The sequence below is a fragment of the Giraffa tippelskirchi genome, chromosome 4 (assembly GCF_054371585.1).
Source record: "Giraffa tippelskirchi isolate mGirTip1 chromosome 4, T2T-mGirTip1v1.2.pri, whole genome shotgun sequence".
Taxonomy (NCBI): domain Eukaryota; kingdom Metazoa; phylum Chordata; class Mammalia; order Artiodactyla; family Giraffidae; genus Giraffa; species Giraffa tippelskirchi.
The window spans coordinates 195,151,441-195,177,242 of NC_137278.1; the positions used below are offsets into that span (position 1 = coordinate 195,151,441).

Here is a 25,802-nt window from a genome sequence, read left to right on the forward strand (position 1 = left end):
GTCAATCCTAAAGAAAATCAACCCTGAATATTCATTGGAAGGATTAATGCTGAAGCTAAAGCTCCAATACTTTGGCCACTTGATGAGAAGAGCGGACTCATTGGAAAAGACCCTGAGGCCAAGAAAGATTGAAGGCAGGAGTAGAAGAGGACCACAGAGGATGGATGGCATCGCTGACTCAATGAGCAAGAGTTTGAGCGAACTCTGGGAGATGGTGAAGGACAGGGAAACCTAGTGTGCTGCAGTCCATGGTGTCATAGTCAGTCATGACTGAATGACTAAGCAACAACAACAAGGGAAAGGCAGGCACCTGTGGGCATAGGGGTCAAGTAGGGGCAAAGTGAGTGGCATTCCTGGGCCACAGTGCTGTGGTTCTGCTGTCAATGGGGTCCTCCAAAGTCCCATAGGTACCCGGTGCCCACCTTGGAGCTCCACCCCGCCCCAGGGCCTCAGTGGCCTGGATCCAGGGTAGATGCCTTGTAAGACTGGTGGGAACAGGCTTCGATACCTGAAGCGCCGGTGGAGAGGGAGAAAGAGCCTACAGGGAGCATAGGGACCAGGTGGGCCAGTGGGGACGAGGAACATTGAGCATGGAGGCGGGTGGGGGGAAACATGGGGTGGGGCCAGGCGCCACCAGAGAGAGGGCAATAATTTATTAACTAGGTGGCGCTCGTGGAAACAGTGAGAGACTTTATTTTCTTGGGCTCCAAAACCACTGCAGATGGTGACTGCAGCCATGAAAGTAAAAGATGCTTGCTCCTTGGAAGAAAAGCTATGACAAACCTAGACAGCGTATTAAAAAGCAGAGACATTACTTTGCCGACAAAGGTCCGTCTAGTCAAAGCTATAGTTTTTCCAGTAGTCATGTATGGATGTGAGAGTTGGACCATAAAGAAGGCTGAGCGATGAAGAATTGATGCTTTTGAACTGTGGTGTTGGAGAAGACTCTTGAGAGTCCCCTGAACAGCAAGATCAAACCAGTCAATCATAGGAAGGATTTGACACTGAAGCTGAAGCTCTAATACTTTGGCTACCTGATGCGAAAAGCCGACTCCTTAGAAAAGACCCCGATACTGGGAAAGACTGAAGGCAGCAGAAGGGGAGGACAGAGAAAGAGATGGTAGGATGTCATCACCAAGTCAATGGACATGAGTTTGAGCAAGCTCTGGGAGATGGCAAAGGACAGGAAAGTCTGGCATGATGCAACCCATGGGGAGAGTCAGACATGACTGAGGGACTGAACTACAATCGAACTACAAGAACCCACTTGCCAATGCAAGAGATGCAGGAGACACATGTTCATTCCCTGGGTCGGGAAGATCCCCACGGCAACCCACTCCAGCATTCTTGCCTGGAGAATTCCATGGACAAGGAGGAGCTTAGAGGACTACAGTCAATGGGTCAGCCAAGACTGAAGGGACTTCCCAGGCAGGAGGTATGTTTGGGAGTGTTTTCCCCAACTGTGGCCCTCCTCTCTCCCTTACTAAGCTACACCTCCCTTTGGAATACTTTTCTCTACCCCACCCTGTATTTTGGATCCACCATTCATTGTCTGTTCCCTGAGGGCAAAATGGTTCTTTTGCCTGTGGCTCTCTACTCCTCCCGAAACCAGGCTATGCAGTTGAATGGAAAAAAAGAAAAATCATTCAACCGGAGAAAAAAGGTAGGCTCAATAGATAAAAGAGAAAGTGGAGCCAAGAATCTCATATCATCAGTTTCCATCCTCTGGGCTGGTTAGGATTTTTAAAAAGTACTGTCCAGGATCTTTACCCCTCCTCCAGCCCCTGGCAGATTAAGCCTTTTCAAGGTTAAACATTTCTAAAGGATTAATTTGGTTAGAAAGTCATTCTCATGGAGGTTAGTGAGAACTTTAGACAACTTCTAAATTTAGCTGAAGTTTTAAACTTTTATTTTAGGGCTTCCCTGGTGGTCCAGTGGCTAAGATTCCCATTGCAGGGTGCTGGGTTCCATCCCTGGTCAGGGAACTAGATTCCACATGTAGCAACTAAGCACTAAGCATTCACAAACTGCAACTAAGACCTGTGCAGCCAAATGAATAAATAAAATAAAAGATATTCTAAAATAAATAAATGTACTTGTATTTCTTCCTTTCTCCCATCCCGGACTTTTCTTTTCTGCTGCACCAAGCCTGATCTTAGTTCCTAGACCAGGGACCAAACCAGTGCCTCTGCAGTGGAAGTGCAGAATCTTAACTACTAGTTTGTGTGCTCAGTCACTAAGTCGTGTCCAACTCTTTGTGACCCCATGGACTGTAGCCCACCAGGCGCCTCAGTCCATGGGATTCTCCAGGCAAGAACACTGGAGTAAGCTGCCAAGACCTCCTCCAGGGGATCTTCCTGATTCAGGGATCGAACCTGGGTCTTCTGCAGCTCCTGCGTTGCAGGCAGATTCTTTAATTCCACATTTGCTCAAGTGTGAACAAGTATTTGTTATTTCAGCCAATAACTTGGCTGAAAACAGGATTCTAGGTTGGAAATCATTTTCCTTCAGAATTTGAAAGATACGGTTCCATTATCTTCTAGCATCTGGTGGTGCTGAAAGATCTGAAGCCATATTTCCTGATCTTAAAGTCTCACTTTTTAACCTTTTCTCTTCTATCAGCATTTTACATCTGCTTGTGGTTTTGCTTTACTTACTATAAGGGGATAGCTTTGAATTATCTCCAAACCCTTCTCTTCATGTTTCAGATATCAAACTTCTAAATTCCAGATGGTTACTTTATTTTGCTCTCTTAAATTTTCCTTTTATTAAAGGAGCACCTTGTTTGTTTCAAAAATATTATGTCTTCCTAGGAAAAAAAAATATTATATGATTTTTTTTTATCTCTGGAGAAATCAGTGGTAGTTTTCATTATGAATTCTTTTATAGTCTTTTTTCTAGTTGCTTCATTTCATTTGGCTTTTTATCTCATCTATCATACTATAAAGATGTTAACTAATAAAAGGCAGCCAAAAGGGTATTACAGTTTTTAGAAATTTTTATCCAGTCTTTGTATGCATATTTAGGGTGTGCATTTTCTGAACTCTCCTATCTCTCAGTATTTTTATCTTCTGTTGTTTGGGACTCAATTTCTGTCAAGTTTAAAAAAGCAGAACTCCACCATCATCTATGTCCCATACTTCTCTCCAGCCCTGGTTCTCGCAACTGGTTTTTTTGTTTTTTATTTTTAACTTTTTATTTCATGTTTGGAGTATAGTCAATTAACAATGTTGTGACAGTTCCAGGGGGACAGCAGAGCAACTCAGCCATACATGTACATGTGTCCATTCTCCCTAAAACTCCCCTCCCATCCAGGCTGCTACATAACACAGAGCAGAGTCCCCTGTGCTATATAGTAGGTCCTTGTTGGTTATCCATTTCTAAATATAGCAATGTCTCATTTTTCTGGGAAAGGTTGAGGGCAGGAGGAGAAGGGGGTGACAGAGGAGGAGCTGGACATGAGTTTGAGCAAAGTCTGGGAGATAGTGAAGGACAGGGAAGCCTGGGGTGCTGCAGTCCGTGGGGGTCACAAAGAATCAGACACAATTTAGCAACTGAACAACAACACCACTCTTCTCTTAAACTTGGATTTCTTGAGTGAGCATCTATGTAGGCCCTTTTTCATCAACTCACGTCTTAACCTTAAAACTCCTGCAATCTGATTTTTGCCCTCACTTCTTCAAGGGCTCTCTGAGACTGCTGTAGGAGGGGTCATCTCCTAAAGGAGATGCAGCTGAGAGCAGAACCACAGGAGTAGAACTTGCCCTCGGGAGAACCAAGAAGCCACTACCATTTGCGCACAGAGGGAATCATGTGGGGAGGGGCATGCTTGTTAAAACAAGAATTGCTGGGCCCCAAGGGCTTCCCAAGGGGTGCTAGTGGTAAAGAATGTGTCTGCCAATGCAGGAGACATAAGAGACCCTGGCTCGATTCCTGGATCAGGAAGATCTGGAGAAGGGAATGGCAACCCACTCCAGTATCCTTGCCTGGAGCATCCCATGGACAGAGGAGCCTGGTGGGGCTATAGAGTCCATGGGGTTGCGCAGAGTCGGACTGGAACTTAACACGCACGCACACTGGGCCCGTCTTTGATTCCGTAGGTCTGGGTTGGAGCTCAACCATTTCTAATCATAACTAACAAGTCCCCAGGTGCCTCTGATGTTGCCTGTCTACAGGGCACGCCTTTGAGAACCATTTAAATAAAGCGTTGTGACCTGACACCCATCTATGGCTACTTTTCATCCCCTACAAAAGCAGTCATTGACCCAAATGTCAACTTACGCTTTTTGCTAAAAACAAACAAGACTGCTTTTGGTATTTCTTCATAGTTTCCTGCTATGGGGGGATGGGGAGGTTGACTACTGAAGAGGAGATGAATAACCAAACAGTAGGGCAGCTGGGGATCTTCTATCCTGCAGTCAGCAGTTAATGTTAGGGCCCTTTGCCAGAGTTCAATACAAATTTATTTTTGGGGGGTGGAGGGTAGCAGTTTATAAATTTAATTTCAGCTGCTCCAGAAATCAAAAAAGAGGCAATGGAATTGATAGTCTAAAAAAGAAATTAAAATTACAGATCCAAAATACACATTCATAAAATATCAACCTATTACACTGCTTATAATAGACCCTTTTTTCCCCTTTTCCCTTACTAGCATCCAAAGGTTTCAGATGAGTCAGGCAAAGAACACTTGCTGTTAATTGGGAGTTAATTTATAATCAGAGGGAAACTGTCATCTCCTCCTTGAACTTCAGCACTTTAAGTCCAGTTCACAAACCAGCAGCCATCTCTACAAGCAGAGTTTGAAAGAAATGGAATTTTCAGGCAACCTCAGGAAGACACAACCACAGAGGCGCCTTATGAAATTTCTACCCTACTTGACAGAGGGCATTATTACTCTCTCCTATTAGTCCTCTAATAGGACTACACCCATTCACCTTATCCTTTTACTCATCAGCATTTACATTAAAATAGGCTGGCTGATTGGCTTATCTGTCGTTACTAAGAGGAAACAGGAAGTAGACTTTTACTTTCTCACCATGGCGTGTCAGCCTGGGTTTTTTTCCCCCTCTTTCTTAGCTCTATAGTTCTTCCAGGCTTCTTTGGAGCAGTTTGAGCCTACAGCATCGCCTTCCACTGGCACCCAAAGATCTAGGAGGAGCTTCAAGCTGTGACTAGACTTCCAATGGATTCATCAGAGGATAACCCAACCTGGACCCTAGAGTCTCTTAAAACATCCATCGATGATGCTTCCCAGGCAATGCAGGGTGAGCTGGGGAGAAAGGGGGCTGCTTAGGGAAGGTTAAGAGCCTACCTTTCTTTCTGTTTTACTGACTTCATTCTTTTACAGAGAAACGCAGTTAAGTAAATCTTGGGGGAGAGGATGGCCGGGGAGTGTCGGGCCCTCCTGTTAAAAAAAAAAAGCCAGATTAAGAGGAGAAAAGTGGGAACTGTATTGTTTGCTTTCTATGCTCAGGAATCTGTCAATCTTCTAAGGACATCTGAAAATACAATCAGAGTTCTCCTAGACCAGGGCGAATAGCATCTTATGAGATCAGTACTTTAAAAAAAATTTTTTTTTAATTTTATTTAGCTGCGCTAAGTCTTTAGTTGTGGCAAGTAGGCTCTAGTTCCCTTATCAGAGATGGAACCTGGGCCCCCTACATTGGGAGTGCGGAGTCTTATCCACTGGACCACCAGAGACGTCCCAGCGATTAGTATTTTCACCAGCATTATATTCCAATCATGAGTTGTAAAAATCTCTCCTTGGAGCCTCACAGGATCCCAGCCTTGGCCTCCCAGACCCACTCACTGGATTTGAACTCTTCTTACCCTGACTTCCCTGGTGGCTCAGAGGGTAAAGCATCTGTCTGCAATATGGGAGGCCCGGGTTCGATCCCTAAGTCGGGAAGATCCCCTGGAGAAGGAAATAGCAACCCACTCCAGTATTCTTGCCTGGGAAATCCCATGGACAGAGGAGCCTGGTAGGCTACAGTCCATGGGGTTGGGTTGCAAAGAGTCGGACACAACTGAGCGACTTCACTTTCTTTCACTTTACCCTGACTTCAGATGGGGATGGGTGGTGTAGGGTGGTGGTGTGCAGATGACTTGGAGCCAACTAACACCCAGAGGGCAGCCAGGAAGTTGGGTGGATCCTGCTGGCATCTATTCTACCCTCTGCCTCCCCTGCATCTTGAAATCAGTGTATACAAAGGGGAAAAAATTAATGAAGATAATATCTATATAATATAGCCAGCCTCTCTTTCCTTTAATTTGCCTTAGTAACTGACAATTTCACAACCAGGAATCTTAATTTCCATTTGCACAAGTCCGTGTGAGTTGAATGGATCCTGAGTCTTTAATATAGTTTTAAATTATTTTACATTTATTTTTGATTGCTGCACTCAGGCTTTCTCTAGTTGTGGTAAGTGGGGCTACTCTCTACTTGTGGTGCGTGGACTTCTCATTACAGTGGCTTCAACTAGAGCACAGGCCTCTAGTTACATTTGCTTCGGTAGTTTGTGGTACACAGGTTTAGGTGCTCTGTGGCATGTGGGATCTGCCTGGACTAGGGATTGAAACTGCGTCCCCAGGATTGGTAGCCAGATTTTTGGTAGCCACTGTACCACCAGAGAAGTCTCAAGAGTGAGTGTTTAACAGCATAAAGCTGGGTATAACTGGAACGGGTAACAGCCCCTTTGACTTACTAGTTCTTAAGGATGGAGTGAGATTATCACATTTGGGGATTCTTTGTCTATTGCATAGGTGTAGTTTTTTTTTTTTTCCTCTAGGGGAGGAAAAACAGGTTTGTTTATACTTGCTATAAAGGTGAATTGCTGAAACTTGTCACACTGAAACATTTTGACTTGCATTAATGCTTTATGTCCCTACATTCATATTAAAAATCATTGACACAAATGAAAATGGAAAAACTGTCAATATCTGATTTTAGCTCCATGTTTTTCCACTTGGAATCATACTTAGGTACCTCCAATGCAGGAGATGCAAGAGATGCAGGTTTGATCCCTGGGTCAGGAAGATACTCTCAAATAGGAAGTGGTAACCAACTCCAGTATTCTTGCCTGGAAAATTCCATGGACAGAGGAGACCATGGGGCCTACAGTCCATGGAGCCACAAAGAGTCAGATACGACTGAGTGCATACATAAATTACATACATACGTATGACCCCATGGGAAAACATTTAACATTCAGAACTACTCATAACAGCATGAAAACAAGTTTTGAGAAGAAAGTGTTTCCCATTATGGTGGATCCCACCAGGCTTAAGGGCATGCACATGCTAGTTAACAGCCCATGGTATTTAGGGTCTGTCTTCACTCTGAGCAACTTCCCATTGTCCACTGTTGTGAGCTGTTTAAGAGCAAACCTAGTTTGGGTGAGAGCTAAGTGGCTTCTGGATATTGCAATTTGCCCTAATCGATCTTAATTTTCTTTTTCTTTCAGTTGCCACTCAACTCTCGGAAATGTTAGCAACGAACCTCAGTAACTTGACTCTCAACCCTAGTATCAAGCTGCCATATCTACCAGAATACCCATCTCAACCGACTGGGCATTTACCTAGTGAGAAAACACCCAATAGGCGGAGAGGGGTAAGAACGCTGTTGAGTGAGCGGAGATACAGGATGCAAAAGCTGATTGAATCTCTTAGACTTCGCTATGCCAAAGGAGTTCCTCGTGTGAGTTCTGGGTAGGCCGCACTGAGCCACTCTGGGGAGGGAAGGGCACTCACATATATCAAGAAGTAAATATTGGCGGGAGGGTGGTGGTGGTGGAATTACCTGGTGGTCCTGTGGTTAGGACTCCCAGGGGTTCGAACTCTACTGCAGGAGGCACAGGTTCTATCCCTGGGAGGGACCTCAAAGCCCTGGGGTTCAGCCACAAAAAATAATATCAATATTGATGAGCAGCAGCAGTCACTCATCCACTGTACTCATGAGCGCAGGTGTGAAAGACACTTAGGGTTTTAAGAGTCTCTGACTCCTCTTAGGTTAGATGTGCGGCACTAGTAATCTGAGTTTTGCTTGATAGCTTGTAATATGTGTCTTTTTTTCGTCCCACAAAGTCTGACTCTCAAAGAGAACTACAGCAGCAGGAGGACACTGAGGTAAATGAAACTCTTACTATGCAGGTGGGTGGGCATTTGGTTTGTAGGGGAGGAAGGGTGGCAAATTGGCTTGGATTATCTCAATCTTCAGAAACTCTGGATCAATCCATTCATATTTGTGTTTTAAAAAATATATGCATGTATGCTAAGTTACTTCAGTCATGCCCAACTCTTTGAGACCCTATGGACTGTAGCCCACCAGACTCCTCTGTCCATGGGATTCTCCAGGCAAGAATACTGGAGTGAGTTGCCATGCTCTCCTCCAGGGGATCTTCCTGACCCAGAGATCGAACCCTAACCTGCATCTTTTATGTCTCCTGCATTGGCAGGTGGGTTCTTTACCAGTAGCACCACCTGGGAAGCCCTATATATCTATCTATACTTTTTATGTATACTTAGAGCAGTTTTAGGTCTCTAGCACAACTGAGCAGAAATTTACTTAACTGATCCCATACATTCTCAGCCTCCTCTGCTGTCAACATCTACTAGTTGTGGCGTTGCAGTTGTGAATCTACATTGTTATTGTTTAGTCACCTCAGTTGTGTCCTACTCTTTTGCAACCCCATGGACGGTAGCCTGCCAGGCTCCTCTGTCCATGGAATTTCCCAGGTAAGAATACTGGACTGGGTTGCTACTCCCTTCTCCAAAGGATCTTCCCAACCCAGGGATCAAACCCGGGTCTCCCACATTGCAGGCAGATTCTTTACCACTGAGCCACCTGGGGTGTTGCAGTGGTGAACTGACACATTATTATCATCACCTAAAGTCTATGGTTTCCATTCAGTTTCACTCTTGGTGTTGTGCTTGTGCTTTTTCACTGGCTGTCACAAACATGATGTTCTGTACCAGGTAGTAAGAGGGTAAACACCTGTGCACAGAGTGTCCAGCAAATGGTTGAGCATCTCACACTTAAGACATTCAGAGAACTGAATTCAATCCCTAGATTTGACCTGACTTCGATCCCTGAGTTGGGAAGATCCCCTGGAGAAGGGAATGGCAACCTATTCCAGTTTCTTGCCTAGAGAATCCCATGGACAGAGGAGCTTGACTGGCTACATACAGTCCATGGGGTCACAAAGAATTAGACATGATTGATATACTTCAAAATACTTCAGAGAACTGAAGCATATGTATTCCAACATACATATTTTTTTCCATTTTAAAATTGAAGTATGGTTGATACACAATATTAAAAAGTTAACAGGTGTGAGACAGTGATTCACAATTAAAGGTTCTATTCCATTCATCTTTATAAAATATTGGCTCTGTTTCCTGAGTTGTACAGGAATATATTTATTGACAATCAGTGGCCATTACAAAATGACAATTGAGCATTCTTTGGTAGCCATCCATTTCAATTTGCTTTTCCCCCCAAAGTTTTTTGGTTTTGACCTTTTTTTAGCGTTCCATATTTCAAAGGTTGTTCTAACAGCCAACATTACATTTGTGGTTTGTTAATATAAACGGAGAAACAGTGGAAACAGTGTCAGACTTTATTTTTGGGGGATCCAAAATCACTGCAGATGGTGACTGCAGCCATGAAATTAAAAGACGCTTACTCCTTGGAAGGAAAGTTATGACCAACCTAGATAGCATATTAAAAAGCAGAGACATTACTTTGCCAACAAAGGTCCTTCTAGTCAAGGCTATGGTTTTTCCAGTAGTCATATATGGATATGAGAGTTGGACTGTGAAGAAAGCTGAGCGCTTTATGCTTTTGAACTGTGGTGTTGGAGAAGACTCTTGAGAGTCCCTTGGACTGAAAGGAGATCCAACCAGTTCATCCTAAAGGAGATCAGTCCTGGGTGTTCATCGGAAGGACTGATGTTGAAGCTGAAACTCCAACACTTTGGCCACCTCGTGCAAAGAGTTGACTCATTGGAAAAGACCCTGATGCTGGGAAGGATTGGGGGCAGGAGGAGAAGGGGACGACAGAGGATGAGATGGCTGGATGGCATCCCCGACTCGATGGACATGAGTTTGGGTAAACTCTGGGAGTTGGTGATGGACAGGGAGGCCTGGAGTGCTGCGATTCATGGGGTTTCAAAGAGTCGGACACAACTGAGAGACTGAACTGAACTGAATATCACTTGGGTGTACAAGTAACTTATTATTTCAAATTATTAACCAGTTAATCCATCTCATTCTTTTTTCCAGATTCGATCAAGAGTGCGAAGATTCCAGTGTACCTGTAGTTATTGCCGGTTTAAGAGAAATCCTTCTGATGATAATTATGAGAATTATTACAACACAACATATAGTAATAATGCCATGGAATTGAATGAGTCATAAATCTTATTCTTGTACTGTTTTCTTGCTGGTAATTTTAGGATCATTATGAAGCAGCTTGGGAAAGATTGTACCAATATTTTGATAATGTATATTGTAAGTTTGTCTTTTTTACTTGCATCTCTTTTCTACCTTAATACAGTTAACTTATGAGGAATCTTTGTAGCTTGGATTTGAAATGATTTGAATATACACTAGTTCCACTTTGATCTGACACCAAGAAGTACTAATTAAGTCTCAGGTATTGCCTGTTTCTTAAACCCGAAGTTTGCTATAAGATGAAATTCAATATCAGGAATTTGAAACAAATTAACTTGGGAAGGAATGTAAAGATAACATCGGCTGGCTTGGCCAGAGCATTATTAGTGTGTTAAATAGTAATAATTTTTGATGTGCTGTTTCAGTTTTCAGTAGCGAATAGATGTGTTTATAGAAGATCTTAATAAAACTTGAGACTTACTTTAAGATAAATCCTTGTTCTTATCTTAGACTTGTTTTTGCTAGCTATGTATTAAATGAATAATACTTACCCCCATCATGTTCTCAGGATGTAAATATATCTGGTGCTCTAATTTTTTTTTTTTTGGCATTCTAATATTTTGTGATACTGTCCTGTTGGGAAGAAAGTTTACACATTTGAGTTAAGGTTACAAAACAGGTGCACTGATGTTTGTACACAGTGGAAGAAGATACACTCTTGGAAGAAGATAACCAGTTGGTGTTGTAAAAAGATATGAAAGAATTGGGGGTGCTTCCCTGGTGGCTCAGTGGTGCCAATGCAGATGAACAATGTACATGTGTTTGATTCCTGGTCCGGCAAGAGCCCACATACCTTGCAGAAACTAAAGCCCATGTGCCATACTATGGACCCTGCAGTCTAGAGCCCAGGAGCCACAACTACTAGAGCCCGCACCTGAGAGCCCACGTTCTGAAACAAGAGAGGCCACCACCCTGAGAAGCATGTAGACCAAAACTAGAGAGTAGCTCCCATCAGGCGGCCAAAGTATTGGAGTTTCAGCTTCAGCAGCAGTCTTTCCAGTGAATACTCAGGGATGATTTCCTTTAGGATTGATGGTTGGATGTCTTTGCAGTCCAAGGGCCTCTCCAGAGTCTTCCCCATCACCACAATCCTCTAATTTAGTCCCTCTCTGAAGTACCTAGGCAACAGTATTTGATGCACAGTTCCTGAGTTATTTTGCAGATATAAAAGAACCTCACATCAAATGAAAGATGTTACTACTGGATGACCACAAGCACAGAGCTCTGGGGACCCTGGGGCTTGATTATGTCAATCCCTGTAACACTGCCTGGGACCCCTCCCCTTAACCTGGCTCCCCTCCCCCGCCCCGCTGCACCTCCTTGCTTATGGAATCTTAGTTCCCTGACTGAGGATTAAACCCAGGTCCTCCACAGTGAAAGTGCAGAGTCTTAACCACTGGACCGCCAGGGATCTCCCTCACCTGGCTTCTAAAAATGCTCAGGGCTCCCCTGGTGGCTCAGTGGTAAAGAATCTGCCCGCCAATGCAGGAGACTCAGGTTTGATTCTTAGTCCAGGAAGATCCCAGATGCCTCAGAGCAACTAAGCCTGTGCGTCACAGCTGCTGAGCCTGGGCTCTGAACCGCCAACTGCTGAAAAGTGCAGGTGTTTGCTCAGTTGTGTCTGACTCTTTGGGACTCAATGGGCTATAGCCCTTTAGGCTCCTCTGTCCATGAAACTCTCCAGGTAAGAATACTGGAGTGGGTTACCATTCCCTTCTCCAGGGGATCTTCCTGACCCAGGGATCGAACCCAGGTCTTCTACATTGTAGACAGATTACCATCCGAGCCACCCAGGAAGGCCACAACTACTGAGGCCCGAAAGTTCTAGAGCGTGTGCTCCACAACACGAGAAGCCTGAGCACTGTTAGGACAGACAGACTGTGCTCTCTGTAACTAGAGAAAAACCCTCGCAGCAATGAAGATCCAGCACAGAGAAAAATAAAAAAAAATTTTTTTTAATCTGTTTATTCCGCTCAGGGATTTTTAGACCATCAGCCACCCATATCCTTGCTTGGTCCTATAAGAAACCTTTTCTGCTCAAAATCCAACTTTCAGAGTGTGAGGTTAGCTAGGCATATGGGATGGGAAGGATGGGATTCTAATTCTTTTTCAACACTGATAAATAATACAAAGAAGAGCTGAACCTCTTCAGCATCTAAGGAAAATCGTCCCCAAAGGCTAACACCCAATTTTCCAAATTTTCTCAGAAAGGCAGTGGTTCAGAGAACCCACCTACTTATTAATAGTGTCAGATTGGTGAGCAGACACAGGCATTTTTGAGTATCTTTTTCTTCTTTTTTCTTTTATTAGAGAAGACAGTGTAACAGGAGAAGAGCCTAACAACATGCCCCCTGGTCATACACCTGCTCTCCCAGACCACTTTCCACACCCAATAGGAGCTGTATAAATGGATGGGCTGTTTGGTGAGTCATGCTTTAAAAGATTCTGCTTAGGCGAGCTGACCTTCAGCTCCTGAAAAGGAGCCTTGGAGAGCTTGTCTGTGGTTTGAAAGCCAGAGAATTATACCCTCTAATGCACACAGAGGTTTTTCTATGTTTGAAAGTTCCAAAAAAGACACAGCACTTTGTTACAATTAGACAAATCTAATGAAAGATTTTAAAGGTCTGGCAAGTTAGTGATGTTCTCTGAAATACCCCGGTCAGCTCCTCAAATTCTGGTGACAGTCGTTTGGTTCCAATCCTCCCTTCTCTCCACCTCCAAACTGCCCCCACCCATAACACTGATGATGTATTTTCATACAGGCTGGTGGAAAGCGCCTGGTGTTACAGATACTGGTAGCTTCTGTTTGAGGAATTACTACAGTACTCCCTGAGATCATTTTATAGAGAGATGACCCCACTGATGACAATGAGCTATTTCCAATGGAAAAAGAAAACTTTGTAGTAGCTTCAGTCTAAGGTCTGAATGAGGAAAGGAGAGATTTTAAAAGCAACAACAAAAAACCCCCCACTTCATTCACTGCTAAAAGTGCTTCATTTAGTTTCCTGAGAAAACGCCCTGCTTTAGTAATGGGAAGAAACTGGGTTAGCAGGCTGAGTGCAAAATACATATGAAACACTGAATACAACTGCATAATCTTACTTGACTCTGGGAGGCATCCTTTGCAGTTAGAGGTGGATGGTGCAACTCTGTGGGGCAGCAGAAGTTATTGGACAGGCAGCAACCCTCACTTGGGAACTTGTCAGAGGGGCAAACTCTGTGCTCCATCCCCAACCACTAGGTCAGTGGAGCCCAGTGTCGACTTAAATAACAAAGCACAATGTGAGAATTGCAAGTGAAGTTTTATTTGGGGCAATATGAGGACTGCAGCCTGGGAGACAACACCTCAGATAGCTCTGAGGAACTGCTCCGAAAGAGACAGGGGAAAGGTCAATATATACGTGAATTTGGTGAAGGGGGAGTTTGCAATCAAGCACATATTTTTTTGCAGAAGTTTTCTGCTAGTCACAGGATTAGTCGTCGCCATGAAGGATTTTAGTGCTTTTCTAGATATGAGGAGATAGAAGAATTGGGCTCATAAAATCAGATCCTGAAAATATCCATCTGAAGACCTGTTCATGCCAATTCCTGCCTACCCTTGAGGACAGAGAGCCTCATTTCTGCTCTCCACCCTGAACTCCTTTCAGAGGCTGGTAACGATCAGCAGCTTTAGCATCACATGATTTAATCCTCATAGTGGTGGTTACCTGACACCAGCAGTCAGTGTTTTAATAAGCCCTCCAGGTGACTCTGATGCCCTCTGAAGCTTAGGAGCTGCTTTGGATATGCCTGGCAGGGTCTCTGCAGTTTCTCTGAGGTTCCCATGATGCCTCTAAAAGGCATGTGGTCCTGCAATTATCATTTACATATATTGAGAGGCAACGTCTGTTCCTTTTTTGTTTTTATTTTTTTTAATTTTGAATTTGTTTATTTTTTTAATTGAAAGATAGTTGCTTTACAGAATTGGGTTGGTTTCTGCCAAACATCAACAGGAGTCAACCATAGGAATGTCTGTTACTCTTTTAATAGGAAATTTTTTTGCTTGTGCCAGTCCAACAATTTCGCCTCTAATGGTGCAAGAGAACTGTCTCCAAGGACATACATTAAGAGGGACACCGCTTAATCATGGCCTCACTTCCCAAAAGGTTTCCCTGGTGACTCAGACAGTAAAGAATCCACCTGCAATGCGGGAGACCTGGGTTCCACCCCGGGGTGGGGAAGATCCCCTGGAGGAGAGCATGGCAACCCACTCCAGTATTCTTGCCTTGAGAATCCCCACAGACAGAGGAGCCTGGCGGGCTACAGTCTACGGGGTCGCAAAGAGTCAGACACGACTGAGCGACTAAGCACAGCACACAGCACTTTCCAAAACCAATCAAATAGAGATTCCTGGTCCTACTCTATTCGAGCGGCGGAACCCAGGAGGTGCAGGCTTGCTTTGAACAGTCTTTTTTTTTTTTTTTTCCAAATAAAGGCTTCAGAACATTCTGGTGAAAGTATGGAGGCTGGGAGGGAGAGGCGATCCCTCTGCCTCACTGCCTTCCAAAGGATCCTCGTGAAAGGATTTAATATGGCCTGACTTCCAAATCCAAGGCCTCTAAAAGAGTCCTGTATTTTGTGTTATTACCTCCCCTTTGCAAAGAGTGGGTAATTTGCCCACCCAGTCCTTCCTTGGATGTCACAGCCTTTTCTCAGTTTCCCTTTCCCCAAACAACCCTGATCCCCCATCACCCATGGTCTCCAGGGCGAGAGAGAATTTTTTTTTGAGAGAGAGAATGTTTTAAAATGTTAGAAGGATGGGGACTTGCCCCGTGGTCCAGTGGTTAAGGCTGGGCTTTCCCAATGCAGGGGGTCCGGGGTTCAATCCCTTGTCAGGGAACTAAGATCCCAAACCCTGTAACTACTGAGCCCACAACTGGGGAAGCCTGAGCAGAGCAAGGAAGACCCATCCCAGCCTAAATAAAGAGATAAAATAAAAGGCTGGAGGGAAAGAAGACCTTCACGGTAACTCATTTCACATGGCTGGAATTTTATTTATTTATTTATATTTTCTTCATTTAAAAAAGTATTTCCCAAACTTTCTACAAGGAAATGAAATACATTTACTTAAAAGGGAATGCAAACTCTATGCTCGAGGCATCAATTACAAGCTGGTAGGTGTAAATGCTACCACTCTTAAGAAATCTACACCCAGGAGGGGACAGGTTTTTTTGCTTCTGAGTGAGAGTATATTTAAAACCACACAATGTTCCTTCCACAATAAAAATAAAAATAGAAATGATAGAAACAAACCCGGCACACTCCATGTGATTGGGACAGGAGAAGTGAAACAGTGACTTATTGGTGTCCCTATCCCTGGACTCACTGATTCCCATCAGTGTAATAGTTGCTCAATCCTCCTGGGAATAAAGTTGGAACTTTCACTTTTGTGATGACTCTGATGACTTAGTGAGGAACACTGCAGAGACTGCACTGACCCAAAGAGAATACTTTGATACTAGGGTTAGAAACAGATTGGAGTCACAATAATGGGAATATACATAGTGCTGCTGAACTGAACACTTAAAGCTAGTTAAACTTTAAAGTTAGTTATAGTTAAAATGGCAAATTTTATGTTATTTTTTAAATCACAAACACATAATTTTATAAAGAAAATTTTAAGGAAATTCAGGAAATGGCAAGCCAATAAAGAAAATCAATGGAGTTAAAAATTGGTTCTTTAAAAGAATTTGTAAAATTTATGAAACTCAAAAAAAAAAAAATTGATGAAACTCCAGAAAAACTTTAAATATATATTCTTTTTTAAAGATAAGGCACAAATTCAGCTTTTGTGAATAAAAACACATGACAATTCCATTCATTTTATAAGCTTAAAACATATAAGAGAACCTCACACAATAGGATGACTATTATCAAAAAGAAAACAGATAACAAATGCTGGTGAGGATGTAGAGAAAAGGGACCGTAGTACAGTGCTGGTGAGAATGAAAACTGGTACAGTCATTATGGAAAATGGGTCGGGAGTTCCTCAAAAAATTAAAAATAGAGCTACCATGTGATCTAGTAATCACTCTTCTAGATATATTCAAAAGAAATAAAATCAGTGTCTCCAAGAGATATCTGTACCCCCATGTTCATTGCAGCATTATTCACAATAGCTAAGACATGGAAACAACTTAAATGTCCATTGATGGTTGAATGGATAAAGAAAATGTGATACTTGGGACTTCCCTGGTGGTCCAGTGGTTAAGAACTTGCCTTCCAATGCAGGGGACGTGGGTTTGATCCCTCGCACCCCAACTAGACAACCACAAGTGCCACAACAAAGACTCAGTCCACCCAAAAGAAAAAGAAAAAAAATATGATATACACACACATACACAACGGAATATTATTCAGCCGTAAAGAAGAAAGAAATCTTGCCATTTGCAACAATATGGATGAACCTTGAGGATATTATGCTAAATGAAATGTCAGAGAAAGACAAATACTGTATAATCTCACTTATATGTGAAATCTAACAACATTAAACTAATAGAAACAGTGGAACAGTGTTGTCAGAGGCTAGGTGGGGGGAGGTAGGGAGTATGGGATGTTGGTCAAGGATACAAACTTCAAGTTATAAGATGAATAAGTTTCGAGAATCTGATGAACAGCATGATGACTATAGTTAACAACACTCTATTATATACTTGAACGCTGCTCCACGGAGAGAGTTTACTGCTCTTACCGTAACAACAGCAACAAGGGAAGTCCCTAGTGGGCTAGTGGTTAGGACTCTGTTTCCTGGCTGCCAAGGGCTTGGGGAAGTAAGATCCCACAAGCTGCACCAAAAAGTTATAAAGAAATAAATGTGCTCTCCAAAAATAAAGTTAATTATGGAAGTGAAGGATATAACCTTATTACGGAAAACATTTTGCAATATATACATGTATTGAATCATCATACTTTAAACTTACACAATGTTATACCTCAATTCAATCTCTATAAAGGCTGGGAAAAAAATAGAATTGAAAACTCATATAAAAAGTGAAAGAATTCCAGGAAATCACAACATACCAATGGTGTCTGAAGCAAAATATATTTTTAAAGAATTATATATGTATTTTTCAGAACCATTTATTCCTTTATTAACAAGTTCATTCATGGATGCATTCATTCCTCAAATTCAATGAATATGAACTGAACATCTATCATATGTCAGGCACTGTGTGTGTAATGGGGCCACACAAATGAACAAAACACAATCCCTTCTTGCTGAAGACTGTGTGTGTCCCCCAAATTCAAATGTTGAAATGATAGTATTTGGAAGTGGGGCCTCTGGGGGGTGAATAGGTCGTGAGGATGGAGCCTCCTGAATGAGGTTAGTACTGTTATGAAAGAGACCGCAGGGAGCGCCCTTGCCCCTCTGTGTGACCATACAGTGAGAAGACAGCTGACTGCTAACTAGGAACCCTTAACAGACACTGAATCTCCTGGCATCTTGATCTTGACTTTCTCAGTCTTCAGAGCTGCTGGTCTTGGAGAGTCTCCTCGAGGCTGGTGAGGTGGGGACATGGACACTGGTAGCAGACACGCTGAGGAACAGTCAACCACGTGAACACCACTGCCCATTGCTGCCCCTGTGGCCCACTAGCCTACATTTGTGTTTCTTTGTTTGCTTGTTTTGTTTTGTTTTGTTTTTGGCTGTTAGGCTTGCAGGGATCTTAGTTCCCTGACCAGGGACTGAACCCTCGCCCCCAGCAGTGAAATTTAAGAGTCCCAACTACTAGACCACAAGGGAAGTCCCTGCACATATGTTTTTAATTGATTCTAAGTAAAACCTTGTCATGAGGGAAAAAGAAAATAGGTTGGAGCACTATTAGTATTGGAGAAGAAAATGGCAACCCACTCCAGTGTTCTTGCCTGGGAAAATCCTATGGACAGAGGGCCCCACAGTCCGTGGGGTCGCAAAGAGTTGGACACGACAGACCATGCATGCACTATTTATAACAGCAGCTGCAGACTTAAAATATAAACAAACAAACACTGAGCCCCAATGCCACTCACGAATACCTCAATCCAGGAAGATTTTTATTAAACAGCAGCAGAAGAAGGCAGGTAGTTCTTTTTTTTTTCAGGCAGGTAGTTCTTAATCACCATCGACTTCGCACTGCCGTTCTGTCCAGAATGTGAAGGATGAGGTGCTATTCCTCTTCCTGACAGCAGATGGCGCCATCGTGACATATACAACTGGCTAGAGCGCAAAAATTGAGTTGGACTGGAAAGAAAGCTGAGCGCTGAAGAGTTGATGCTTTTGAACTGTGGTGTTGGAGAAGACTCTAGAGAGTCCCTTTGACTGCAAGGAGATCCAACCAGTCCATCTTAAAGGAGATCAGTCCTGAATATTCATTGGAAGGACTGATGCTGGAGCTGAAACTCCAATACTTTGGCCACCTGATGCGAAGAACTGGCTCATTGGAAAAGACCCTGATGCTGGGAAGGACTGAAGGCGGGATGAGAAGGGGACGACAGAGGATGAGATGGTTGGGTGGCATCACTGCCTGGATGGACATGAGTTTGAGCAAGCTCTGGGAGTTAGTGATGGACAGGGAAGCCTGGTGTGCTGCAGTCCCTGGGGTCGAAGAGTCGGACAGGACTGAGTGACTAAACTGAACTGAGAGGGTAAAAAGCTAAATGAATCTTAGAGATACTTCTATGGTGAATTTAAAAGAGGAAGGCAGAGACTTCTGGTGGTCCAGTGGTTAGGATTCCCCACGTTCAATGCAGGTGCCATGGGTTCAATCCTTGGTCAGGGAACTAAGATCCCCAGATGTCTTAGGGCATGGCCAAAATAAATAAAAAAGACCTTTGTGATTGAAACTGGCAATCCTGACTCCACTGCATCTAATCTGGCAGGAATTGAAAGCCAGGCTAAGTTGTGCCTACTGCAGAGAAGCAGGGCTTTTATTTAGATTTCAGGATTTGCACCCAGAGAAAACTTAAAAGTGAAGACTTCTTCATGCATGAAATATCTGTGACTAGAAATCATCTCTGACTTCTCTCCAAGAGAAACACAAAGGTGTTTACCAGGGAGCCTGTCCACAGGCAGGAAAGGAGGCAGCAGAGACTCTCAAATGACCAAGGGAAATACGATTTTTAATTAACGCAAATGTTTTCCACCAAACCATCTTTGGGATGAGTGCTAAATTGTGCAGAAGAGAATGAAAATATCTGCTTTAAGAGAAAGAAAAACCATCCTCTGACCAAAATCCTGTGTTTGATTGGGTAAGACTGCAAGATATAGATGGGGCTTCCTATTTGGTGTAGCGGTATAAATGCAGGAGACACAAGAGACGCAGGTTCGACCCCTCTGTCCGGAAGATCCCTGGGTTGGGAAGATGCCCTGGAGAATAAAATGGCAACTCACTCCAGCATTCTTGCCTGGAAAATCCCATGGACAGAGGAGCTCGGTGAGCTACAGTCCATGAGGTTGCAGATAATCAGACATGACTGAGTGACTGAGTACGCATGCAAGATATGGATTTCCAAAAGAGCCATTCAGGTTTCATTTTATGTTGCTTTCCTTTTGACCCTCCGTCTTGTCACTTCACTCATTGTTAACAGAATTGTGGTATGTGATCTGATTATAGGGACCGCCAACATACATACTTCTGACAAAAGCTAAGTACAAAGTGATGGCCATGGGAGGTAATCTTAATTCTCTGGTCCTGACTGTCTGGAAACAAAACATCCATTGCTTTTTTGTCTGTTTGTGTTTGTTTTTGTTTAAAATATGAGTCATTTGATAAAGAATAGATTCTAGTGGTGAGTCTAGAATGAGTTAAAAAAAATTCATGGCCTTTTCATGTGTAACACTTTGTGCAGTAAATATTATGATGCCTGTTATACAGATGTGGAAGTGATCTTAGGAAAACTAAAGGTTTGACCTCAGTGACGTAGCTAGAAAGTGGACAAACTGAAACCGAAATGGAGCAGAACCAAAAGGCCCTTGCCCCCCACCCCACATCCTCTGCCTGCCCTTTGTCTGCAGAAAAACATTAGCCAAAGAGTAAGGTTAATCAGAGTATGAGAAAATGCAGAAATGAAGGAAAACAGTCAAAGAAGAGCTAATAATGAGTTTAGTTATTAATCATAGTCAAGAACCTTTAGTTCCGCCTCGAGGGCTATAAATAATATTCTGAGCTATATCCTGTGAGCTGTGTTACAGATTCTGAAACCCCAAGTGGGGAAGTTAATTACATGATGACCAGACCATAGCCATGACATAAGCTGCCACACTTCTGAGAACTGGCCTCAAGGAAATGGGAATAAACTGACCATGAAACTGAAGATTAACTATACCTGAAACAATCCAGATGATGCTGGTCAGACCCCCCGTGGCCAATTTCAAGATGACTGTCAGAGTTGACCGTGCTGTTTCTGCTTGTAGCCCCTCTCTCAGCCTGTAAAAGCTCTAGCCCACTGATTCTCAGTAGGGGGAGCTGGCCTTTGGACAGGCATCGCCTCCTCCTACCTCCCAGTTGCTGGCATTCAAAATAAAGCAAACTTTCCCTTCCACCAACCTGATCTCTTGATCGGTTTTTGAACAGTGAGTAGCCAGCCCACTTTCGGTTACAAAACCAGATAAGAACGTTAAAAATTACGCTATATAGACTTATTCTCTGGGCCAACTTCTAAAGTCCATGTTTGGAAGTTAAGGGATGGGTGTGCAGGCACTGTCTTATCTAAGGGACCTGTCGACACACCTGAGGTCTTCTCTCATCTGTTCCTCCAGTTGGGAGGCTCTGCCAAGAATCTCCTTCTCAAGATTTTTTTTTGGAGGGGGTCTGGTGAAGGATGAGTAATGGCTGGGTCTTAGTTGCAGCACTCAGGCTCAGTAGTTGTAATGAGCAGGTGTGGTTGCTCCGAGGCACGTGGGATCTTTGTCCCTTGACCAGGGATGGAACCCATGTCCCCTGCATTGCAAGGCAGATTCTTAACCAATGGACAACCCAGGAAATCCCTTCCTTCTCAGAAATTAAAAGGGTTTGTCCTTTAGTCATCCTCCACCAGCTGAAAAATACATTCACTTTTTCTACTCCTGGGACCAAACAGAGAAGCAATTTATGGTACTAAAATCCTGGTTGATATGGATGAAAGGGAGTAGAGGAGACTGTTGAGGGAATGAGAATTTCAGAGATTCAGCTGTGGTGTGAACCAGGAAAGTAACATTCGATACCATTAGAGCTAGAGCGGGGTTCTCAGCTAGGGGCCACATTCCCCCAAGGGACATTCAGCAAGGTGTGGGGACAATTTTGGTAGTTACTGAGGGGAGGGGGTGCTGCTACTGGTTATCTGGTTGGTAGAGGGAAACACAGGGACTAGGATGGGGTGAGTAAGGCAAGGGCAAGACTTCCCTGGTGGTCCAGTGGCTAGGACTCTGCCCTCCCAATGCTAGGGGCCTGGTCAAGGAAATGGATCCCACTTGCTGCAACTAAGTTTGCATGCTGTAATGAAAGATCCCACATGTCATAACTAAGGCCTGGCACAGCCAAATAAATAATAAATATTTTTTAAAAAGAGAAAAGATAAGGGCAAATGGAAGAAAAACTTTAAGACCTCAATATTTAAGATAAATGTTTTCAAGCGTTATTTTTTTATATTGATATAATCCAGACTTTATTGGGATTTCACCAGTGTTACATGTACTCACTTGTGTTTATGTCTCTCTGTGTATTTAGCTATATGCAATTTTAACACGTGTGCAGATTCAGATTCGATCACAGTCAACACTCAGAACAATTCCATCATAAGTCTCCATTTTATTTTTTAGTTTTTGAATTTTATCTGGCATGATGGCATGCAAGATCTGAACTCCCCAGTCAGGGACTGAACCCATGCCCCTTGCAGTGGAAGTGTGGAGTTCTATCCACCGGACCACCAGGGACATTCCCCAGCTCCCAACCTTAGGTGGAGTCCAAAAGTCACCTCATTAATATAACAAATGATATACTTGTTGCTCTTAGAACATTTCAAGGGTTTTAGGATCTTTGAGTCAGAAATGGGACAAAGATAAATATATAGATTTCTTAGTATGATTCACAAGATCGCAGATGTATTCATGGTTCTGGTGGGAAGAAGTACACTGGTCAAGAGGTTTTCTGGGAGGTTCATGGAAACAGGCATATCGGAAGAGGAAAGTAGACCAACTTCACCTATTTTCAGTCATCTTTAAGAATTATATTCTAGTAGACACAAGCATATCCTGAATCTGGGGTTTGTCAGACAGAGGTCAAATCTACTGTTTCCATTGCATGCACAGTGGCTAGCCTTGACTGGTAATAACTAAATGCTGCTGCTAAGTCGCTTCAGTCGTGTCTGACTCTGTGCAACCCATAGACGGCAGCCCATCGGGCTCCGCCGTCCCTGGGATTCTCCAGGCAAGAATAGTGGAGTGGATTGCCATTTCCTTCTCCAGTGCATGAAAGGGAAAAGCGAAAGTGAAGTCGCTCAGTCGTGTCCGACTCTTAGCGACCCCATGGACTGTAGCCTACCAGACTCCTCCATCCATGGGCTTTTCCAGGCAAGAGTACTGGAGTGGGGTGCCATTGCCTTCTCCGAATAACTAAATAGGACTCAGTAATCTGATAACAAGACAGGACGAATATCCCAACCAGTGCTATGTATCCTTGGAAAACTTAATCCTGCCTCCCCACAACTAAGGGCCAAGTATCTTAATTACTCTATTATCTCCCACTCCAGTGGAATTTCCCATAGAGACCACTGTCAATTGACTGAGGAATGCATTTAGCACAGGGACAGCTCACTCTTAAGTGTTACTATTTTTCCCCCTTTTGCTTTCTTTCTTCTTTCAGCAGTCTCTGCTGCTTTATTCCTACCTGGAATTTCCTAAACTAGCTTCAGTGACTGGCGTGCTTAGTGACTTAATCAACCTTAATAAAACCGCATCCTTTCAACCTGAATGGCTGATCCAAGAAGAAAGAGATGATTCCATAAGAAAGAAGACAGAAGATTCTCACAGAAATCTCAGCAAAAGATACTGTTATGTGGAAGAAAACAAGACTGACAGACAGTGAATTCTGAGCTCTCTATCTGATCAACAAACCTAGAGATGATCCTAGATGTATACATCCCTTCAGGTGTATTTTTTAGATGTGGAAAAATAGGCTATCTCTCTCAAGAAATGAAACTTGACAAGTAAAAGCTCCACTCCTATTTCTTTCTCAATTCAGTGGGTATTTGTGTGTGTGTATGTAAATCATATCATACACACAGCCCATATCATAAATATAGGCTATCATTACAGGAGAAATTTTAGTAAATTTTTTCCTCCTTTTAAGTGTTGAACAAACACAAGGAATATGGTTTCCATTGGAAGAAAGGAATAAAGTTCATATCATATTGAAGAAATATATTTTAGCATTTTTGCTTAACATTTCTTTGTAGGCCTCTAAAATGGGAAAAGAAGAAAGAAGGAACATAATCGAAGGATTTTTACAGCTAGTTGACTCAAGAGAAGAACTCTGCAGAAAGAATCTTTTTCTTTGTGTGTGCTTAGTCCCTCAGTCGTGCCCGACTCTTTGCGACGCCATGGACTGTAGCCTGCCAGGCACCTCAGTCCATGGGGATTCTTCTCCAAGTATTTGAACCCAATATCTTCCTAATAGCTCTACACATCCGGGGGAGCAGATGCTACTAATCTTGTTTGAACATATGGGGTTAACAAAGAAAAAGTAATTGATTTCTTATTTTTTTTATTTATTAAAGTTTTTAGTTATCTTCACTTTTTCTCCTCTAGTGCATTTTCTCTCTTTCTTTCTTTCTTTTTTAAGGTGCGTGCCTGCTAAATTCGGAGAAGGCAATGGCACCCCACTCCAGTACTCTTGCCTGGAAAATCCCATGGACGGAGGAGCCTGGTAGGCTACAGTCCATGGGGTCGCTAAGAGTCGGACACGACTGAGCGACTTCACTTTCACTTTTCCCTTTCATGCACTGGAGAAGGAAATGGCAACCCACTCCGGTATTCTTGCCTGGAGAATCCCAGGGACGGTGGAGCCTGGTGGGCTGCCGTCTGTGGGGTCGCACAGAGTCAGACACGACTGAAGCGACTTAGCAGCAGCAGCAGCAGCCTGCTAAATTGCTTCAGTCATGTCTGACTCTTTTCAACTCCGTGCACTGTAGCCCGCCAGGCTCCTCTGTTCATGGGATTCTCCAGGCAGGAATACTGGAGTGGGTTGCCATGCCGCCCTCCAGGGGTTCGCCCCAACCCAGAGATCGAACCGCATCTCGTTATGTCTCCTGCATCAGCAAGTGGTTTCTTTACCACTAGCACCACCTGGAAAGACCGGTAATTGACTTCTTTTGGACCAGTTTGACTACATGAAACGGATACACAATATGTTCAGAGAACCTTTCCTCGGATGTCTATTTTACTGTCATTCTGATTATAAGACACCAATCTGATCCTTTTTTTTTTTTTGAAGATTTACTTTGACATAGACCATTTTTAAAGTCTGTATTGACTTTGTTACAATATTGTTTCTATGTTTTGTTTTTCTTTTGACCATGTAGGATGTTAGCTTCCTGACTAGGGATTGAACCCCTCCATTGGAAGATGAAGCCTTAACCCCTGGATCACCAGAGAATTGAAGAAGACTACACAAAGAAGTGTTAAGAATAGTGTCAGGGTCCATAATAAATTATATTAGCTGATACTATATAATTTTATCAATATGATGTTATTGATTATCATTTAACGGATTCCTAAGAAAATAAAAAGGAAAATACACTATGATGCTTAGACTACAAAACATCCAATTTCTGAGTTATTAAAATGTGAAAAAAGGGGCATCTTGGAATTAATGAAATATAGCACTATTTTTAATATTATTACTCACAAACTAAGTTATTTTGTTTAAATTATTGCTTTAAAGTTGTCTTATTTTGGACTTGCCTGGCAGTTCAGTGGACTTGCCTGGACTTGCCTCTACATTTCCACTGCAGCGGGCACTGGTTGGATCCCTGGTCAGGGAACTAAGACTCCAAATGCCACTTGGTGTTGCCGAAAAAAATAATAAACTTGCCTTGTTTTCCTCCTTTTTTTCCCTTGCCATACATTTCCTGTTTAAAGGAAGCCCAGTCAATGACAATTGGTTCTACCACTGTCACGACCAAATTGGAATGTAATAAACATTAATTATTCACCTTTCCGCTCTTCCAGAATGAATCAATAAATAAAGGAATAAAATGTAACAATATATGTTGCCAAAATAAGAAGAATAATCCTGAAAGTAGTGAAGAGGGAAACACTCAAATCTGTGACTGCTGCAAGTCCTGGGTTTGGAGCT

At 43.0% G+C, this 25,802-nt stretch overlaps 1 protein-coding gene across 9 annotated transcripts; it reads left to right on the plus strand.

The window, feature by feature from the left end:
• Positions 1-304: 304 nt before the first annotated feature.
• DPPA3 (developmental pluripotency associated 3) lies at positions 305-25,265 on the plus strand. 9 transcript variants are annotated; one of them, XR_014081639.1, is made up of 7 exons: positions 305-560; positions 5,077-5,264; positions 7,464-7,696; positions 8,083-8,124; positions 10,282-10,509; positions 12,763-12,875; positions 25,027-25,265. XR_014081639.1 is itself a non-coding variant. In XM_081587930.1 (5 exons), exons 2-5 carry the CDS (start codon positions 5,183-5,185, stop codon positions 10,414-10,416), a joined length of 492 nt encoding a protein of 163 aa, XP_081444056.1. In that variant the 5' UTR covers positions 305-560; positions 5,077-5,182; the 3' UTR covers positions 10,417-10,884. The 9 variants fall into 9 exon arrangements, 5 of the variants coding, with proteins under 5 accessions (XP_081444056.1, XP_081444055.1, XP_081444058.1 ...); XR_014081640.1 differs by lacking the exon at positions 305-560 and adding an exon at positions 1,354-1,435 and having other exon boundaries at positions 5,049-5,264; XR_014081638.1 differs by lacking the exon at positions 305-560 and adding an exon at positions 1,354-1,435.
• Positions 25,266-25,802: the final 537 nt, after the last annotated feature.

What these genes read in the sequence shown, in the direction of transcription:
- DPPA3 (XM_081587930.1), top strand. Translation starts at nt 5,183, where the DNA reads ATGGATTCATCAGAGGATAACCCAACCTGGACCCTAGAGTCTCTTAAA. An exon ending in TGCTTCCCAGGCAATGCAGG is followed by an intron (nt 5,265 to 7,463) that starts GTGAGCTGGGGA and finishes TTTTTCTTTCAG; the next exon opens with TTGCCACTCAACTCTCGGAA. An exon ending in ATGCCAAAGGAGTTCCTCGT is followed by an intron (nt 7,697 to 8,082) that starts GTGAGTTCTGGG and finishes CGTCCCACAAAG; the next exon opens with TCTGACTCTCAAAGAGAACT.